This window comes from Staurois parvus, unplaced genomic scaffold (genome assembly GCF_062004578.1).
Source record: "Staurois parvus isolate SC_StPar_1 unplaced genomic scaffold, SC_StPar_1.0 ptg000136l, whole genome shotgun sequence".
NCBI lineage: Eukaryota > Metazoa > Chordata > Amphibia > Anura > Ranidae > Staurois > Staurois parvus.
The window spans coordinates 8,717,167-8,736,126 of NW_028317932.1; the positions used below are offsets into that span (position 1 = coordinate 8,717,167).

Sequence of the window (18,960 nt, forward strand, 5' to 3'; positions counted from 1 at the left end):
TGCGAGTAACAATTCTGTGTCTGTGCAAGTAACAATTTTGTGTCTGTGCGAGTAACAATTCTCTGGCACTCAGTAACAATTCTGTCTGTCCCTGAGTAACAATTCTCTGGCACTCAGTAACAATTCTGTCTGTCCCTGAGTAACAATTCTCTGGCACTCAGTAACAATTCTGTCTGTCCCTGAGTAACAATTCTCTGGCACTCAGTAACAATTCTGTCTGTCCCTGAGTAACAATTCTCTGGCACTCAGTAACAATTCTGTCTGTCCCTGAGTAACAATTCTGTCTGTCCCTGAGAATGAATTCTGTGGCCCTGAGTAAGAATTCTCTGGCACTCAGTAACAATTCTGTCTGTCCCTGAGTAACAATTCTCTGGCACTCAGTAACAATTCTGTCTGTCCCTGAGTAAAAATTCTGTGGCCCTAATAACGTTTCTGTGGCCCTAAGTAACAATTCTCTGGCACTGAGTAACAATTCTGTCTGTCCCTGAGTATGAATTCTGTGGCCCTAACTAGCGTTTCTTTGTCCCTAAATAACGATTCTGTGGCCCTCATTAACAAGTCTGTGTCCCTGAGTAATGGTTCTCTGTCCCTAAGTAACTTCTCTCTGTCCCCAATTCTCGTTTCTGTGGCCCTAACTCTGTCCCTGTCCCTAGTACAGAGCGGTCTGCCTCTGTTCAATGACTGCAGGCAAATGAAGATTTCCAAAATGGCCGCTATATATACCTCGACCATTACACAGTGCTGGCTGGCTGGCTGCTGATTGGCTGATGCGATCACATGTCGTTGAGGAATGCATTATGGGGCAGCGCGCCTTGTCTGCGCGCCTTCCCCGACATCCCCGCTCCGTCGCCGCACATGTCAGCCGCCATTTTCGGAAAAATTTCGATTCGCGCGTCCGAATTAGGCTGTTTTTCGGATTCGGCACGAATCGAAATTTTTCCGATATTCGACTCGAATTCCACTTCGGATACTTCGATTCGCTCATCTCTAATGACAGCCTTTCAAGGGCAAATTCAGCTAGTTGGGGCCAAAGGTCAAGTTTCGTTGCCCAGTAGTCAAGGGGATTGTCTACCTCGGTTGGCAGGGTGCTGTCCAAGTAGGCCCAAGCCTGTTGTTTGAGCTCCTGCTCCAGGTCCACCTGATGCTGCTGCTGCTGCTGCGGCTGGTTAGTAGTTTCCTCACTGCGCTGGTGAAGAAAGCTACTCATCATCGACTGCAGACTGAGGCAGCCGCTGCTGGTGGAGCTGCCACTGCTCCTACCACCCCACCCCTCCCCTGCTGCCATGCCAGCGGAACGCGAGCGCACAGGGCCCACAGTGTCTGAGGATGGACGTTGGCGCACAAAGGCAGAGACCAACTGACTACATAGGTGGTTTTTATAGTACGTAATTTTGGCCTCCCTCTCAGCAGGTGTGAAAAAGGCCACCATTTTGGACCGGTAGCGAGGGTCCAACAAGGTGGACAGCCAAAAGTCATCCCTCTGTCTGATGGTTATTATTCGGCTGTCGCTACGCAAGCAACCGAGCATGCTATGGGCCATTTGTGCCAAGGAATGCGAGGGACTCCCTGCCTCCATCTCCACAGCATACTGCCACGGTGCGTCTGGGTCCTCTGTCTCCTCCTCCTCCTCCTCTACCAGATGCTCCTGCTCCTCCACTCCTGTCCGCTGAGTGGAAAAACCACCCATTTCACTCAATAATTCCTGAGCACAAATGTCCTCCTCTACCTCCTCCTCTTCTTCCTGTCCTGCCCCCACAGGGGTCATGTGGCGTTGAGATCTGTGCGCCACGTCTACCGCACCCTGACCAGCCATTGTTAACAGCATTTGTTCCAGGACGTGCAACAGAGGAATGACGTCGTTCATCCCATAGTCCTGCCGACTCACGAATAGCGTGGCCTCCTCAAAGGGCCTGAGCAAGCGGCAGGTGTCACGCATGAGCTGCCAATGGCTGACATCTAAGTTACACAGGGGAGTACCTTTATCCGCTTGTAACATCAGGAAATCGGTGATGGCCTTTCGCTGCTCGTAAAGGCGGTCTAACATGTGTAGTGTTGAATTCCACCTTGTTGCAACGTCGCAGATCAGGCGATGCTGTGGAATTCCGTTCTGCCGCTGCAGCTCAATGAGGGTGTTCTTTGCGGTGTAGGAATGGCTGAAATGCATGCACAGTTTACGTGACATTTTAAGGATGTCTTGCAGTGGGATGGTGGATTTTAGGAACCGCTTGACAACCAGATTGAACACGTGAGCCATGCATGGCGCATGGCACAACCTTCCTTGACGCAGAGCAGACACCATGTTCTTTCCGTTGTCAGTCAACATGGTTCCGATTTTTAGTTTGCGCGGAGACAGCCATCTGTCGATTTCTCTGTTCATTACACTCAGCAGTTCCTCCCCTGTGTGACTACGTTCGCCAAGGCATACCAGGTGCAGCACAGCGTGACACCGTTGCGCCCTGCACATGTGATATGCCGGTCGGGTAATGGGACTTGGCACGGGGGTGGCGGCTGAGGACACGGCGGAAAAAGAGGTGGTAGAGGCGGACATGCTTGCTGGACCAAGGACGTGCAAACGTGGAGGCAAAAGCGTCGTGACCTGTCCAAGTTGCTGGTGCGGCTGTGCCGGCACCACGTTCACCCAGTGGGCCGTAAATGACATGTACTGTCCCTGACCGTAGTTACAGCTCCACACGTCGGCGCTGCCGTGCACTTTGGCAGAGACCGACATGCTCAAAGACTGGCCCACCATCTCTTCTACATGTGAATGCAGGGCTGGCACTGCCTTTTGGGCAAAGAAATGACGGCTTGGCACTCTCCACCGCGGCGCGGCACAAGCCATCATTTCTCGGAAAGGTGCTGAGTCCACCAGTTGGAAAGGGAGGGACTGCAGCACCAGCAACTTGGACAGGAGGACGTTCAGCTTTTGCACCGTCGGGTGCGTGCTCGCAAACTGTTGTCTCTTGGATACGGATTCCAAGAAAGACTGTTGACGGAATCCGAGAAGAGGAGTAGCAGGAGAAGGAGCATCTGAACGAGCGGAAGATGCCAATGAGCGACAACTCCCCTCAGCAGAGGTGTTGGAGCCTTGACTGGCTGATAGAGGGCGATTGACGACGTCGGGTGACGGAGCAAGTAACGGAGCGGGTGATGGAGCGGGGGCTGGGGCAGGCAGAACCGCCGTATGTTTATCACGGTTTTCCCAGGCCACCGAATGGTGACGCTGCATATGCTGACGCAACGCTGTAGTCCCAACATGGGCCCCCTGGCCACGCTTGCATTTCTGGCCACATAGTCGACATACGGCTACGTTTACTTCCTCGGGCGGCTTGAGGAAAAATTGCCACACCACCGAGTAGGAAACTTTGCCCCCGCTACTCTTCACTGGCTGACTGCTACTTCCTCCGTGCGCACCGGCACCACTACTGGCCGTGGTGGTAGGCTGCAGTGGAGCTGGTGCTCTACTCCGTGGACGTTTGGCTCCACTGACACTGATGCGACCCTGCTGCTGTCTCCTGGGCAACCCACCGACTGTTTTGCTCGCTGCCAAGCTGCCACCCTCTTCTCCTGATGATGCGGAAGAAATTGCCTGATGACGACGAGGCTGCCAAGTGCGATCAACCTCCTCATCATCAAGTAGGGTCTCCGCCTCACTACTAGCCCCCTCGGCTGCGTCTGGGTCAGGAGACAGACCTGTCTCTAGACCGGCTACCGAGCCACTCTCCTCGCCAGTACTTGTTCGCTTGGCTGCTGAAAAGGCCGATGTCTCCCCCCGTTCCTGACCGCCCTCTGTTAGCTCTTCCTCACTGTACAGTGGGGCTGAGCCCACAGCATGCGATACTTCGCTTGGTGAGGGAACAGCAAAGGACAGGGGCAGGTAGAGGACACGTGATTTCAGTGGGCTTGGTCCCGGGCCATGCCAACTAACGGTTGTGTCTGACGTACCCACCGACCGTTGGCTGTAGGTGTCAGAGGTGACCTGGGAAGAGGAAGACGACCGAGCCAACCAATCAATGACGGCAGGGTTGTCGGTGGAGACACGACCGCTGGATGACACCGGGAGCACTGGCCTCTGGCTGCGAATACTGCTGCCTCGACCCCTTCCTCTGCTGCCACGTCTGCTCGCTCCTAAAACATTGCCTCCTCTGCCACTCCTCTGCATGTTGTCTGACATACTATTTAATTCAACGATTAGGTGTCCCTGAGTAACAATTCTCTGGCACTCAGTAACAATTCTGTCTGTCCCTGAGTATGAATTCTGTGGCCCTGAGTAACAATTATGTGTCTGTGCGAGTAACAATTCTGTGTCTGTGCGAGTAACAATTCTGTGTCTGTGCAAGTAACAATTTTGTGTCTGTGCGAGTAACAATTCTCTGGCACTCAGTAACAATTCTGTCTGTCCCTGAGTAACAATTCTCTGGCACTCAGTAACAATTCTGTCTGTCCCTGAGTATGAATTCTGTGGCCCTGAGTAACAATTCTGTGTCTGTGCGAGTAACAATTCTGTGTCTGTGCAAGTAACAATTTTGTGTCTGTGCGAGTAACAATTCTCTGGCACTCAGTAACAATTCTGTCTGTCCCTGAGTAACAATTCTCTGGCACTCAGTAACAATTCTGTCTGTCCCTGAGTATGAATTCTGTGGCCCTGAGTAACAATTCTGTGTCTGTGCGAGTAACAATTCTGTGTCTGTGCAAGTAACAATTTTGTGTCTGTGCGAGTAACAATTCTCTGGCACTCAGTAACAATTCTGTCTGTCCCTGAGTAACAATTCTCTGGCACTCAGTAACAATTCTGTCTGTCCCTGAGTAACAATTCTCTGGCACTCAGTAACAATTCTGTCTATCCCTGAGTATGAATTCTGTGGCCCTGAGTAACAATTCTGTGTCTGTGCGAGTAACAATTCTGTGTCTGTGCAAGTAACAATTTTGTGTCTGTGCGAGTAACAATTCTCTGGCACTCAGTAACAATTCTGTCTGTCCCTGAGTAACAATTCTCTGGCACTCAGTAACAATTCTGTCTGTCCCTGAGTAACAATTCTCTGGCACTCAGTAACAATTCTGTCTGTCCCTGAGTAACAATTCTCTGGCACTCAGTAACAATTCTGTCTGTCCCTGAGTAACAATTCTCTGGCACTCAGTAACAATTCTGTCTGTCCCTGAGTATGAATTCTGTGGCCCTGAGTAACAATTCTGTGTCTGTGCGAGTAACAATTCTGTGTCTGTGCAAGTAACAATTTTGTGTCTGTGCGAGTAACAATTCTCTGGCACTCAGTAACAATTCTGTCTGTCCCTGAGTAACAATTCTCTGGCACTCAGTAACAATTCTGTCTGTCCCTGAGTAACAATTCTCTGGCACTCAGTAACAATTCTGTCTGTCCCTGAGTATGAATTCTGTGGCCCTGAGTAACAATTCTGTGTCTGTGCGAGTAACAATTCTGTGTCTGTGCAAGTAACAATTTTGTGTCTGTGCGAGTAACAATTCTCTGGCACTCAGTAACAATTCTGTCTGTCCCTGAGTAACAATTCTCTGGCACTCAGTAACAATTCTGTCTGTCCCTGAGTAACAATTCTCTGGCACTCAGTAACAATTCTGTCTGTCCCTGAGTAACAATTCTCTGGCACTCAGTAACAATTCTGTCTGTCCCTGAGTAACAATTCTCTGGCACTCAGTAACAATTCTGTCTGTCCCTGAGTAACAATTCTGTCTGTCCCTGAGAATGAATTCTGTGGCCCTGAGTAAGAATTCTCTGGCACTCAGTAACAATTCTGTCTGTCCCTGAGTAACAATTCTCTGGCACTCAGTAACAATTCTGTCTGTCCCTGAGTAACAATTCTCTGGCACTCAGTAACAATTCTGTCTGTCCCTGAGTATGAATTCTGTGGCCCTGAGTAACAATTCTGTGTCTGTGCGAGTAACAATTCTGTGTCTGTGCAAGTAACAATTTTGTGTCTGTGCGAGTAACAATTCTCTGGCACTCAGTAACAATTCTGTCTGTCCCTGAGTAACAATTCTCTGGCACTCAGTAACAATTCTGTCTGTCCCTGAGTAACAATTCTCTGGCACTCAGTAACAATTCTGTCTATCCCTGAGTATGAATTCTGTGGCCCTGAGTAACAATTCTGTGTCTGTGCGAGTAACAATTCTGTGTCTGTGCAAGTAACAATTTTGTGTCTGTGCGAGTAACAATTCTCTGGCACTCAGTAACAATTCTGTCTGTCCCTGAGTAACAATTCTCTGGCACTCAGTAACAATTCTGTCTGTCCCTGAGTAACAATTCTCTGGCACTCAGTAACAATTCTGTCTGTCCCTGAGTAACAATTCTCTGGCACTCAGTAACAATTCTGTCTGTCCCTGAGTAACAATTCTCTGGCACTCAGTAACAATTCTGTCTGTCCCTGAGTATGAATTCTGTGGCCCTGAGTAACAATTCTGTGTCTGTGCGAGTAACAATTCTGTGTCTGTGCAAGTAACAATTTTGTGTCTGTGCGAGTAACAATTCTCTGGCACTCAGTAACAATTCTGTCTGTCCCTGAGTAACAATTCTCTGGCACTCAGTAACAATTCTGTCTGTCCCTGAGTAACAATTCTCTGGCACTCAGTAACAATTCTGTCTGTCCCTGAGTAACAATTCTCTGGCACTCAGTAACAATTCTGTCTGTCCCTGAGTAACAATTCTCTGGCACTCAGTAACAATTCTGTCTGTCCCTGAGTAACAATTCTGTCTGTCCCTGAGAATGAATTCTGTGGCCCTGAGTAAGAATTCTCTGGCACTCAGTAACAATTCTGTCTGTCCCTGAGTAACAATTCTCTGGCACTCAGTAACAATTCTGTCTGTCCCTGAGTAAAAATTCTGTGGCCCTAATAACGTTTCTGTGGCCCTAAGTAACAATTCTCTGGCACTGAGTAACAATTCTGTCTGTCCCTGAGTATGAATTCTGTGGCCCTAACTAGCGTTTCTTTGTCCCTAAATAACGATTCTGTGGCCCTCATTAACAAGTCTGTGTCCCTGAGTAATGGTTCTCTGTCCCTAAGTAACTTCTCTCTGTCCCCAATTCTCGTTTCTGTGGCCCTAACTCTGTCCCTGTCCCTAGTACAGAGCGGTCTGCCTCTGTTCAATGACTGCAGGCAAATGAAGATTTCCAAAATGGCCGCTATATATACCTCGACCATTACACAGTGCTGGCTGGCTGGCTGCTGATTGGCTGATGCGATCACATGTCGTTGAGGAATGCATTATGGGGCAGCGCGCCTTGTCTGCGCGCCTTCCCCGACATCCCCGCTCCGTCGCCGCACATGTCAGCCGCCATTTTCGGAAAAATTTCGATTCGCGCGTCCGAATTAGGCTGTTTTTCGGATTCGGCACGAATCGAAATTTTTCCGATATTCGACTCGAATTCCACTTCGGATACTTCGATTCGCTCATCTCTAGTTAGGATCTATTCATAAGTGCTGGATAGCAGCAGCTCCTCTAAGTTTTTAAAAGCGGAAAGACTGACAAAATGACCACCAGAAAGGTAGGTAGAAAGCTGATTCATTTTCAGGGTACTGATTTTTTTTTTACTATGGTGACAGGGTCAGTTTAAGTTTGTTCCCTGCAGTGGTGGCACTGTGGCTTAGTTCTAAAAATTAACAAACATGGTGCCCAACTTTTTGCATATGACAAGAAGTCTTTTTTGTGAACATGCTACAATTACATCCATTGATTGAAATTGTTCATTTTATATTGTTTATTATTTTCTTTTTTGTATGCTGGAAGCTACATTTCATGATATTTATAAAGAAACGGGCTTAGATAACGTATACAAAATGAATAGGCCAACGTACCTGAAGTCTGATCCATATAATACACCAGTGTATTCCATTTGGTTTTGTAAGGATTCATCGGATAGACAGTGAGGTTCAAAGAGTGTTGAGCTTGCTCACAATTCCTGTGTATTATACAACAAAAATCACATTTGTTTTTGTACTGAAGTTTCAAGATCACAGAATACTATATTCCCTGTTATGACTCCTGAGTTGATCTATTACATACACTTTTTTTTGCATTCAAAATAAACCTTTTTGAGAAAATACCAAGGCTGATATTTCAACTGTCCTAGTTGTATGGGCTGTTATGTTGACCCAAAAGTTTTAGTATACTGACAAGTATGCAGATCAAGAGTTCTGACTTTCCTCTGACTTCACCAGCTTCATGCTGGCTTCACGTCAGTGACTCAGATTACAGACACAGCCAGGTAACAAGAATATTCAAATGCAGCCTCCATGTTTCTCTCTTTTCAGGTTTTCATTAAAACATTAACATATCTTAAGTTCAAAAATCCCAGGCAAAACTTTAACATGGCTGAACCTAGATAACAGTAAAGAAAAGGCTGTATTGTGCATCTATTCACGTTTAAAAAGCAGGGACATGTCAAAGGCTACATTCTCAAATGTGTTCAGTCCCTGGAAAAAATAAACTAATTGAAATGATAAAAATGTTCATATTAGCCACAAAAAGACATATGTACAATTAAAGTTGTTAAGAATAATTATTTGATTGATATATGATACTGTTTATGATTTGCACATTAAGATACAAAGAGGAACAACCTTAACCTTATTTGACCAATGCCATCCAGTGAGGAGACATTAAGAACCGCCGCCTGTTCTTACTGGACTGCCTATATTATCCTACTCTTTTGTTCTCTGCATGGATGGGAAGATACTTGCAAGAGGTAGGGTGGCTTGAACGATAGATAAATGTTCTCCCTCTTGCACACGAATACATTAAGCACAAGATGAATTGTACTGTAAACTACTTTCTTCTGACTGCTCTTTACTAGCTGTTTGATTACAACATCCTATATTATATTATTTCTAAGTTCTACTCTCACTTTGTCACTGTGCCAAACAGCTTCTTCCTGGCTCTTCCCCAGTAACATCACATATCCAGCACCACAGCTGAGAACCCTCCTCCAGCTCACACACACATTGGCCTTTCTCCTGTATCATACCTCTAGCACACACATATTGGTCTTTCCCCTGCATACCACCTCTAGCATACACACATTGGTCCTTCCCCAACTGAGAACCCTCCTCCAGCTCACACACACATTGGCCTTTCTCCTGTATCATACCTCCAGCACACACATATTGGTCTTTCCCCTCTATTCCATCTCTAGCACACACACACATTGGCCTTTCTCCTGTATCATACCTCTAGCACACACATATTGGTCTTTCCCCTGCATACCACCTCTAGCATACACACATTGGTCCTTCCCCAACTGAGAACCCTCCTCCAGTTCACACACACATTGGTCTTTCTCCTGTATCATACCTCCAGCACACACAGATTGGTCTTTCTCCTGTATCATACCTCCAGCACACACAGATTGGTCTTTCTCCTGTATCATACCTCCAGCACACACACATTGGTCTTTCTCCTGTATCATACCTCCAGCACACACATATTGGTCTTTCCCCTCTATTCCATCTCTAGCACACACACATTGGCCTTTCTCCTGGATTCCACCTCCAGCAAACACACACATTGGTTTTTCTCCTGGATTCCACCTCCAACAACACATTGGTCTTTCTAGCACACATACATTAGCATTAACTTGTAGCCCACCTCCAGAACCTCCTATGCTACATCCAACAAACATACATTAGTATTTCCTCTGTATACCACCTCCATCACACACACTGGTCTTTCCTCTGTGTCTTTCCTCCAGGTCACACAAATTGGTCTTTCCCCTGTATCCTTTCTCCAGCAAGCACACATAGGTCTTTTCCCTGTATCTCACCTCCAACATACATGCATTGTTCTTTCCCGTGTATCCCACCTCCAGCACACACACATTGGTCTTTATCAGGAATTCCACCTCCAGCACACACACACACATTGGTCTTTATCCTGAATTCTACCTCTAGCACACACATATTGATCTTCCTCCTGTATGCCACCGCTAGCATACATACATTGGTATTGTCCCTGTATTCCTCCACCAGCACACACACACAGTGGTCTTTTGTCTTCTATGCCACCTCCAGCACAATCACATTTTTATTTACCCCTGTATACCAGCTGCAGAGCACACACACTGATTGTTCCCCTGTATCCTTCCTCCAGCACACACACATTGGTCATTCCCCTATATGCCACTTCTAGCACACACATTGGTCATTCCCCTATATGCCACTTCTAGCACACACATTGGTCTTTCCACTATATGCCACCTCTAGCACACACATTGGTCTTTCCACTATATGCCACCTCTAGCACACACATTGGTCTTTCCACTATATGCCACCTTTAGCACACACATTGGTCATTCCACTATATGCCACATTTAGCACACACATTGGTCTTTCCACTATATGCCACCTCTAGCACACACATAGGTCTTTCCACTATGTGCCACCTTTAGCACACACATTGGTCTTTCCACTATATGCCACCTTTAGCACACACATTGGTCATTCCACTATATGCCACATTTAGCACACACATTGGTCTTTCCACTATATGCCACCTTTAGCACACACATTGGTCTTTCCACTATATGCCACCTCTAGCACACACATTGGTCTTTCCACTATATGCCACCTTTAGCACACACATTGGTCTTTCCAGTATATCCCACCTCCAGCACACACTCTTCAGTTTCCTCCGCATAGACTATAAATCTGCAGTTTTACACTCCCACCACAGAAACTGCATATTGAATATTGTTCATGTTCTTCCCATAGACACTGCACACTGAGCACAGATACACAGTTTGGAAGATAAATACTCAAAACGAAGCTCAGTTCAGCAGCAGTCTCACCCCCCCCCCCACCTACCTTCACCCTACCCTCTGAATAGGCAAGTTTCTCATTGCTTTCCATTGTGTAGTCAAGGATTGTGTGTTATTGAGTTTTCCTCTGTTTCCTGCCACAGGCACACACACTCATAACTCCCCAATATCCTTACTAGTAGTAGGATTCCCCTCCAGTACACAGAGCTCTTTAGGCCAGTTTTAAAGCAGTATGTGTATTAATCCATCAGCGGCCAACAGGGTATGCACATTAACCTCTCAATGACCAGTCACCACACAGAAGCATTAAAGTGGTAGTAAAGTCAGTTTTTGTATTTGTACCTTCAGGTAAGCCTATAATGAGTCTTACCTGTAAGTACTGTAAATATCTCCTAAATGTGCACTGTGTGCCTTAAAAAGTGACTCCAGCGTGCATGCGTGGGAATTACATCATCATAGCCATTCAAGCCCCAAAGCCCATAAACCCAGAAGAAGGACCGGGTGAAGATGGAAGCCCTGTCAGTGGTGAAAACGCTCCACTGGAGGGCTTCGTTTAAAGGCAAGTTTCACAAAATGTGCTAGTATGCGCTGAAAACTAGAACATTATGCCATTGTCTTGCAGGGTTTTTTTTCTCTTATAAAGGACGTGGTTTACTACTGCTTTAACTCCTCAGTACTCCATATTATAAGCAATATACCTCTTAGTGGCCTGTCTGCAGTGTATCATCACCTGCACATAATGCCCACTGTCATACCCAAGACACTCCTCATCTGCATACAGAATACTACCTGCCAACACACTTCTGTTTGGTAAATCCCTATGTTTTCTGGTTCTGGCTCAATAACACTTTTACTAGAGCATATATTAATATATTACATCTAAAATCTGAGAGAATATTCCTGAAAAATCAGTTTATTATACAAGCCATACCAGTTGTTTGTACAGGTATTGCTACATTCAGAGCAGTATTGACACAAAGGCCCAAAGCTCCTGTCATCAGTGCATTCGCATTTTCCACATATGCAAGTCCCCCTTCCACTGCATAAAAGTCCATTTGCGTCCATACAGTGTTTCTTTGATGAGGAGCATTGACATCGGTCACCTTCCCAGCCATTAATGCATTTGCAACTGCCGTTTTCACAGTCCCCATTACCTGGTGCAGGGACAAAAAAAACAGTTTAGTGTTATACGCTTCTCAAACTGAATGAACAGATCTGAGATAGAGAACATATTCAAATAAATATCATACAGAGGGCTCAATACAGACATTTCTAAACAAACAAAGGAACAAATGAATGCTTTTGGTTTCCAGTAAATACTGTAAAGTACAATGAAAATGATGCAGTATCCCAATATTAGATATAATTGTAAGTGTTATAGTACAGATGGTTGAATCTTACACCCTGCATACAGCATGCATTTAAAGAAGGTACACTTTGGGATTAATTTACTAAAGGCAAATAGATTGTGCACTTTTGAAAGTGCAGTTACACTCTGCAAGTGCAGCTGCTCCAGAGCTTAGTAAATAAGGTAAAGTTTCACACTGCAAAGAATACCCAATCACGTGCAAGGAAAATTAAAAAAAAACAGCATTTTTGCTTGCACGTGATTGGATGATGGAAGTCAGCAGAGCCTCTTCTCATTTACTAAGCTCTGGAATAGCTGCACTTGCAGAATGCGACTGCACTTCGCACAGTGCATAGTCTATTTGCCTTTAGTAAATCAACCCCAATGTCTTACATGTTCCTTTCATTAACAGTATTTCTGGTCAAATGCAAAAAAATCAACAATGTTTCTTTTTTTGGCTATGATTTGTCTTGTCAGTAATAAAGGAAAAATAAAAAAAGAGGGGTTCAAAAATCAACTCGCCAGCCAGCTTGCCAACAACCAAATTAACCTGTCTAACAGTATGCGTTAAAAACAGGGGTTTAGTTAGCACACATTTGCAAATACATACGTAAGCCACAGAGCCACATCACGGCACCCTGATATTCTGTGGTCCTAACTCTACAAATTTGAGTCCCCATAGTAGAGGCACATGCATTTAAAGGATAGACCAAAGGCAGGTGCACATAAAGGGAGTCCACCCCTCTTAAAGGTACTGGGCAAAGAACACCCAGCATGTAGCACAATGGCAGCCAGGGTGCCCAATGCACTCACTCACTCACTCACTCACTCATGGTTTGTCTTGATTACACTGGCCTAAAATAGTCAAAAGAAAACAGAACACTAAACTTCTAATCAAGAGAAGCAAGGTACCATGCCCTTAAAATAAAAAAAAAAAAATTAAACAAAGATCATCTTATAAAAGAAAACCATAAATTCTAACCTGCCCTGTTGTCCGTGGTCCCTATCTACCTTTTATTGCAATGCTAAGGCTGTGTTATGTAGTGAGGTAGGGGTCAATGGGAGGCACAGCCTGAAGCAGGGGACCATACACCCAACACACCCAGAGGTGCTGAGCTGTTGTTCTTTCTGAATATAAAATGTATTCCTGTTTCTCTGGGAACACTGCCGGAATCAAGTGAAGTTTTACCTCTGGAAGTATGTCAGATGCAGTGGACTGGTCAGAGAATGAGTTCAGTGTTGCAGGCAGCAGGATAGGTATCTGCTGTTTCTCTTTGCAGATTGGCCTTTGTTTAATTGTTTTCCAGAAGTGATAGAGTTAACAAACATGTCAGACCAATATAGCTAATTAAGTGAAAATTGTCATTAAAGTAGAACTCCAATGGTCTATATCGGCATTTAACTAAGCCCATGACATAGTCCTAATGTTATTTTGGAGATGTTTAGCTATGTAATAGTAAAAGGATAAGATTACTTATTTCTCAGCTTTTAACTTTCTAAGTGTCAAAGATTTTCCCAAAGACATCTACACTCACCGACCTCTAATAGGTACACCTGTTCAACTGCTTGGTAACACAAATTGCTAATCAGCCAATCATATGGCAGCAACTCAATGCATTTAGGCATCTAGTTGTGGTGAAGATACTTGTTAAAGTTCAAACCAAGCATCAGAATGGGGAAGAAAGGGGGTTTAAGTGCCTTTGAACGTGGCATGGTTGTTGGTGCCAGACGGGCTGGTCTAAGTATTTCAAAAACAACTGATCTACTGGGATTTTCACATGCAACCATCTCTAGAGTTTACAGAGAATGGTCCGAAAAAGAGAAAATATCCAGTGAACAGCAGTTGTGTGGACGAAAATGCCTTGTCAGAGGTCAGAGAAGAATGGGCAGACTGGTACAAGAAAGGCAACAGTAACTCAAATAATCACTCATTACCTCCAAGGTATGCAGAATAACATCTCTGAAACGCACAACACGCCGAACCTTGAAGCAGATAGGCTACAACAGCAAAAGATCACACCAGGAGCCACTCCTGTCAGCTAAGAACAGGAAATGAAGGCTACAATTCACACAGGCTCACCAAAATTGGACAATAGAAGATTGGAAAAACATTGCCTGGTCTGATGAGTCTCAATTTCAGCTGCGACATTCAGATGGTAGGGTCATCGTTTGGTGCACACAACATGAAAGCATGGATCCATCCTGCCTTGTATCAACGGTTCAGACTGGTGGTAGTGTAATGGTGTGGGGGAAATTTTCTTGGCACACTTTGGGCCCCTTAGTACCAATTGAGCATTGTTTAAACATCATGGCCTACCTGAGGTTTGTTGCTTACCATGTCCATCTCATTATGACTACAATGTACCCATCTTCTAACGGCTACTTCCAGCAGGAAAATGCGCCATGTCACAGAGCTCAAATCATCTCAAACTGGTTTCTTGATCATGACAATGAGTTCACTGTACTCCAATGGCCTCCACAGTCACCAGATCTCAATCTAATAGAGCACCTTTGGGATGTGGTGGAACAGGAGATTCACATCATGGATGTGCAGCTGACAAATCTGCAGCAACTGTGTGATGCTACTATGTCAATATGGACCAAAATCTCTGAGAAATGTTTCTGACACTTTTTTGAATCCATGCCATGAAGAATTAAGGCAATTCTGAAGGCAAAAGGGGGTCTAACCCGGTACTAGCAAGGTGTACCTAAAAAAAGTGGCTGGTGAGTGTATGTCTTCAAGTCAAGAAAGGAGAAGCAGCATACTAAAGGCAATTTGTGTCATTGTGACAAGGATTTTCAAGTGATCAGTTGGTAAAATAGGTGCTGGATGTTGAGTTTGAATTTAACCTCACCCCAAGAGCTACCAATACATCATATCCATGCTTAACAGTTTTGAGGCTGCAATATAAGTTACAGAGGTTCTAAAGGCAGAAGGTTTTTTACCTTAATGCATTTTCTCCATTAAGGTAAAAAAAATTCCGCAAGCAGCTCCTCCCCAGTCCCTCCCCTTATACCTACTTGAGCCCCATCTCAATACAGCGATGTGCACAAGAGCAGAGGCTCTCTTCCTCCTCATTGGCTCAGACACAGCAGTGGGAGCCATTGGCTCCTGCTACTGACAATCACAGCCAATGAGATGAGTGGTGGGTGGGGCTTAGCTGGACAGGAAGGTCTACACAGAGCCAACTTGGGAGCAAGCATGAGTAAGTGCCCCCATAGCAAGTGGTTTGCTATGGAGGCACTTAGCAGAGGGATGGGCCAGGAACTTCGATGGGGGACCCCGAGAAGAGGAGGATAGGGGCTGCTCTGTGCAAAACCATTTCACAGAACTGGTAAGTGTGACAAGTTTGTTATTAAAAAGAAAACATCCTTTACAATCACTTTAATTTATTCTGGCTCCCAAAAATTGTCCTTTGGCTTCTAGGTTAGGCTGTACTTAAAAGGGAGCCAGGAAAAATGATGGAGACATGGGAAAAGAATTGACCTGGATGACAGGCTTCAGGTCTATGTATACTAGCTGACTACTGCAGACACCCCAAGTGATCTTAGAAGAAACCTGCCAAGTTGGATTTTTTTAGCCAGATACTATTGTATTCTTTGGAAGAGCAGAGCACTGGATAAGCTAGCTCAAGTTCCCTTTCCTGCCCTCATTGACACAAACATGGACATTCGTGTAATCCAAGACAGCAAGTTTTTCTCAAAATCTGCTTGTGTGAGTTCAACTCTTCTCTAATGTCCATGACACGTTTTAGCATTGCTTTGGCTCTTTATTTAAGTTCTTTCTACAATGTAATTTACAAGATTATCTGTAATTCATAAGCCAAAGGCATTCCAGTGTAAACGATCCTGTTCCAGTGATGCTTAGAAAAAACATTCAAAATTTCTAATGTAATTCAGTGGTGTTTTTAATGGCTCCCCTGCAGAGGAAATTGTGGCTAAAATAACAAACAGCACAAATCATTTACAATATAGTGCTTAGCTCTCATAGTTTATGCCCTATCACATGCTGTGAATAACATACATGTTCACAGCCTAGATGAGTTCCGAGCAGGGGGGGAGTGGTGGACTCTGTACACAGCCATAAAGAGGGAGTACTAATCAGTGAAGCATTGCAGGCCTTCATTTCCTGAGAATGTAGCTCAGAATTATTATACAGGACAGTTCAATTTTAACTCCTGACCTATTACCAGATGTACACTTTTGATAATACATAAAAGCTTGGGTGTTCCGACGTGAAGCACAAAAAGCACTGTGCAACCCACATTCTGCATTGGGAACGCTGCAGAAAAAATGAACTAGAGTGCATGCATAATATACTGTATGTTTAATGACCAATGAGAATTTCCCTACTTTACTGTACACTTTTTAATCTCATGAGTTGTGTCTAAATATTTTCACTCCTTACCCCTCACAAAAAAAACCTCTGTTTATTCACCTTCAGGATAGACCATATAACTGCAACAGGACTGACCAACTGATTGCAGGGTCATTTAAATAAGTAAAGTTTGAAATTCCTAAAGGCCCAAAGTTATAAAGCTTGGATAAAGAGAGCTCAAATCTTAGTTCTCTGGCATTTATGGAGCCAAGAGAAAAAGCTCTTTTTAGTATAACAGTGACGAAGAAAAAATGGCTAACCTAAGAGGTGTATTAAAGTGCTAGCCAACGGGACTGTTCCTGTTTTGCCCTGCCAGCTCTGGCTAAATCAGGGGTAGACAACGCTTGAAGGTGGAGATCTACCTGAACAAAATTACCGAGATCAAAGATCACCAGGGTCCAGCACCATTTAAAAAAAAAAAGAAATTAACTAGCAAGGCCTAACTAAAAGTAAATAAAGTACCGTATATTCTGGTGTATAAGACGACTGGGCATATAAGACGACCCCCTACTTTTCCTGTTTAAAATGTAGTGTTTGGGCTATACTCGCCGTATAAGACTACCCCTCTTCCAGTGCACACCAGTGGGAAGAATCGTGCCCCATCATTGGTGTCAGTGGGAGGAATAGTGCCCCATCATTGGTATTAGTGGGAGGAATAGTGCCCCATCATTGATGTCAGTGGGAGGAAGAGTGCCCCATCATTGGTGTCAGTGGGAGGAATAGTGCCCCATCATTGGTATTAGTGGGAGGAATAGTGCCCCATCATTGGTGTCAGTGGGAGGAATAGTACACCATCATTGGTGTCAGTGGGAGGAATAGTGCCCCATCATTGGTGTCAGTGGGAGGAATAGTGCCCCATCATTGGTGTCAGTGGCAGGAATAGTGCCCCATCATTAGTATCAGTGGCAGGAATAGTGCCCCATCATTGGTGTCAGTGGAAGGAATAGTGTCCCATCATTGGTATCAGTGGGAGGAATAGTGCCCCATCATTGGTATCAGTGGGAGGAATGGTGTCCCATCATTGGTGTCAGTGGGAGGAATAGTGCCCCATCATTGGTATCAGTGGCAGGAATAGTGCCCCATCATTAGTATCATTGGGGGGAATAGCACCCCATCAAAAGTGTCAGCATGCCGTTACCGGCGTATAAGACGACCCCCGACTTTTGAGAAGATTTTCAAGGGGTAAAATGTCGTCTTATACGCCGGAAAATACGGTATCATAAAACAAATTTCACTGTACAAATATAAACTTACCTTACCTTAACAGTGGACAGTGTCAGTCAGAAGAGTAGTAAACAGTGTCAGCGAGGCAGTGGATGGTAAGTAGACAGTGTTAATAGGGCAGTCAATGGTGTGTGGACTGTGTATGTAGGGCAGTGGATAATTTGTGGACAGTATCCATAGGGCCGTGGATGGTGTTAGTAGAGCAGAGGGTGGTGTCAGTAGGGCAGAGGGTGGTGTCAGAACAGTAGTGGATGGTGTCAGTAGGGCAGAAAACAGTGTCAGCAGAGCAGTTGATGGTGTCAGCAGGGCAGGTGAAGTCAGTAGTTTTTTTTAAATATATTTAGTATTTTTTTAATTGTTCACAATTTTTGTAATGTTATTTTTTATTATTGTGTACCTCTTTTTAAAGGAGCCCTAGTGGAGGGCCTTTGGTGAAATATCAGGGGTCTATACAGACCCCTTAAGTCTCACTTTTGAGACAGAGAAAGGGACTGAGCACAAAGATTCCCCAGTCCCCTTTTCTACAACCTCAACTGTACTGGACAGTAAATGAATGGGAAGTGCTATGTGTTGAGTGGCTGCTTAGTTAATTCACAAACTGAAGTATAGGAAGCTCAGTTTACTATGCTTCAGTTACAGTCAGGTCCATAAATATTGGGACATCAACATAATTCTAACATTTTTGGCTCTATACACCACCACAATGGATTTGAAATGAAACGAACAAGATGTGCTTTAACTGCAGACTGTCAGCTTTAATTTGAGGGTATTTACATCCAAATCACGTGAACGGTGTAGGAATTACAACAGTTTGCATATGTGCCTCCCACTTGTTAAGGGACCAAAAGTAATGGGACAATAATAATCAAACTTTCACTTTTTAATACTTGGTTGCAAATCCTTTGCAGTCAATTACAGCCTGAAGTCTGGAACGCATAGACATCACCAGACACTGGGTTTCATCCCTGGTGATGCTCTGCCAGGCCTCTACTGCAACTGTCTTCAGTTCCTGCTTGTTCTTGGGGCATTTTCCCTTCAGTTTTGTCTTCAGCAAGTGAAATGCATGCTCAATTGGATTCAGGTCAGGTGATTGACTTGGCCATTGCATAACATTCCACTTCTTTCACTTAAAAAACTCTTTGGTTGCTTTTGCAGTCTGCTTTGGGTCATTGTCCTTCTGCACTGTGAAGCGGTGTCCAATGAGTTCTGAAGCATTTGGCTGAATTTGGCC

At 44.8% G+C, this 18,960-nt stretch overlaps 1 protein-coding gene across 1 annotated transcript in view; it reads right to left on the reverse strand.

The window, feature by feature from the left end:
• ITGB8 (integrin subunit beta 8) overlaps positions 1 to 18,960 on the reverse strand; it is a 243,644-nt gene that overhangs the window by 41,412 nt on the left and 183,272 nt on the right. Inside the window, exons 11-12 of the mRNA XM_089673165.1 lie at positions 11,711 to 11,933; positions 7,823 to 7,926 (exon numbers count right to left, since the gene is read on the reverse strand). Coding sequence (XP_089529291.1) covers positions 7,823 to 7,926; positions 11,711 to 11,933 — 327 coding nt within the window. The remainder of the gene's footprint in view (positions 1 to 7,822; positions 7,927 to 11,710; positions 11,934 to 18,960) is intronic.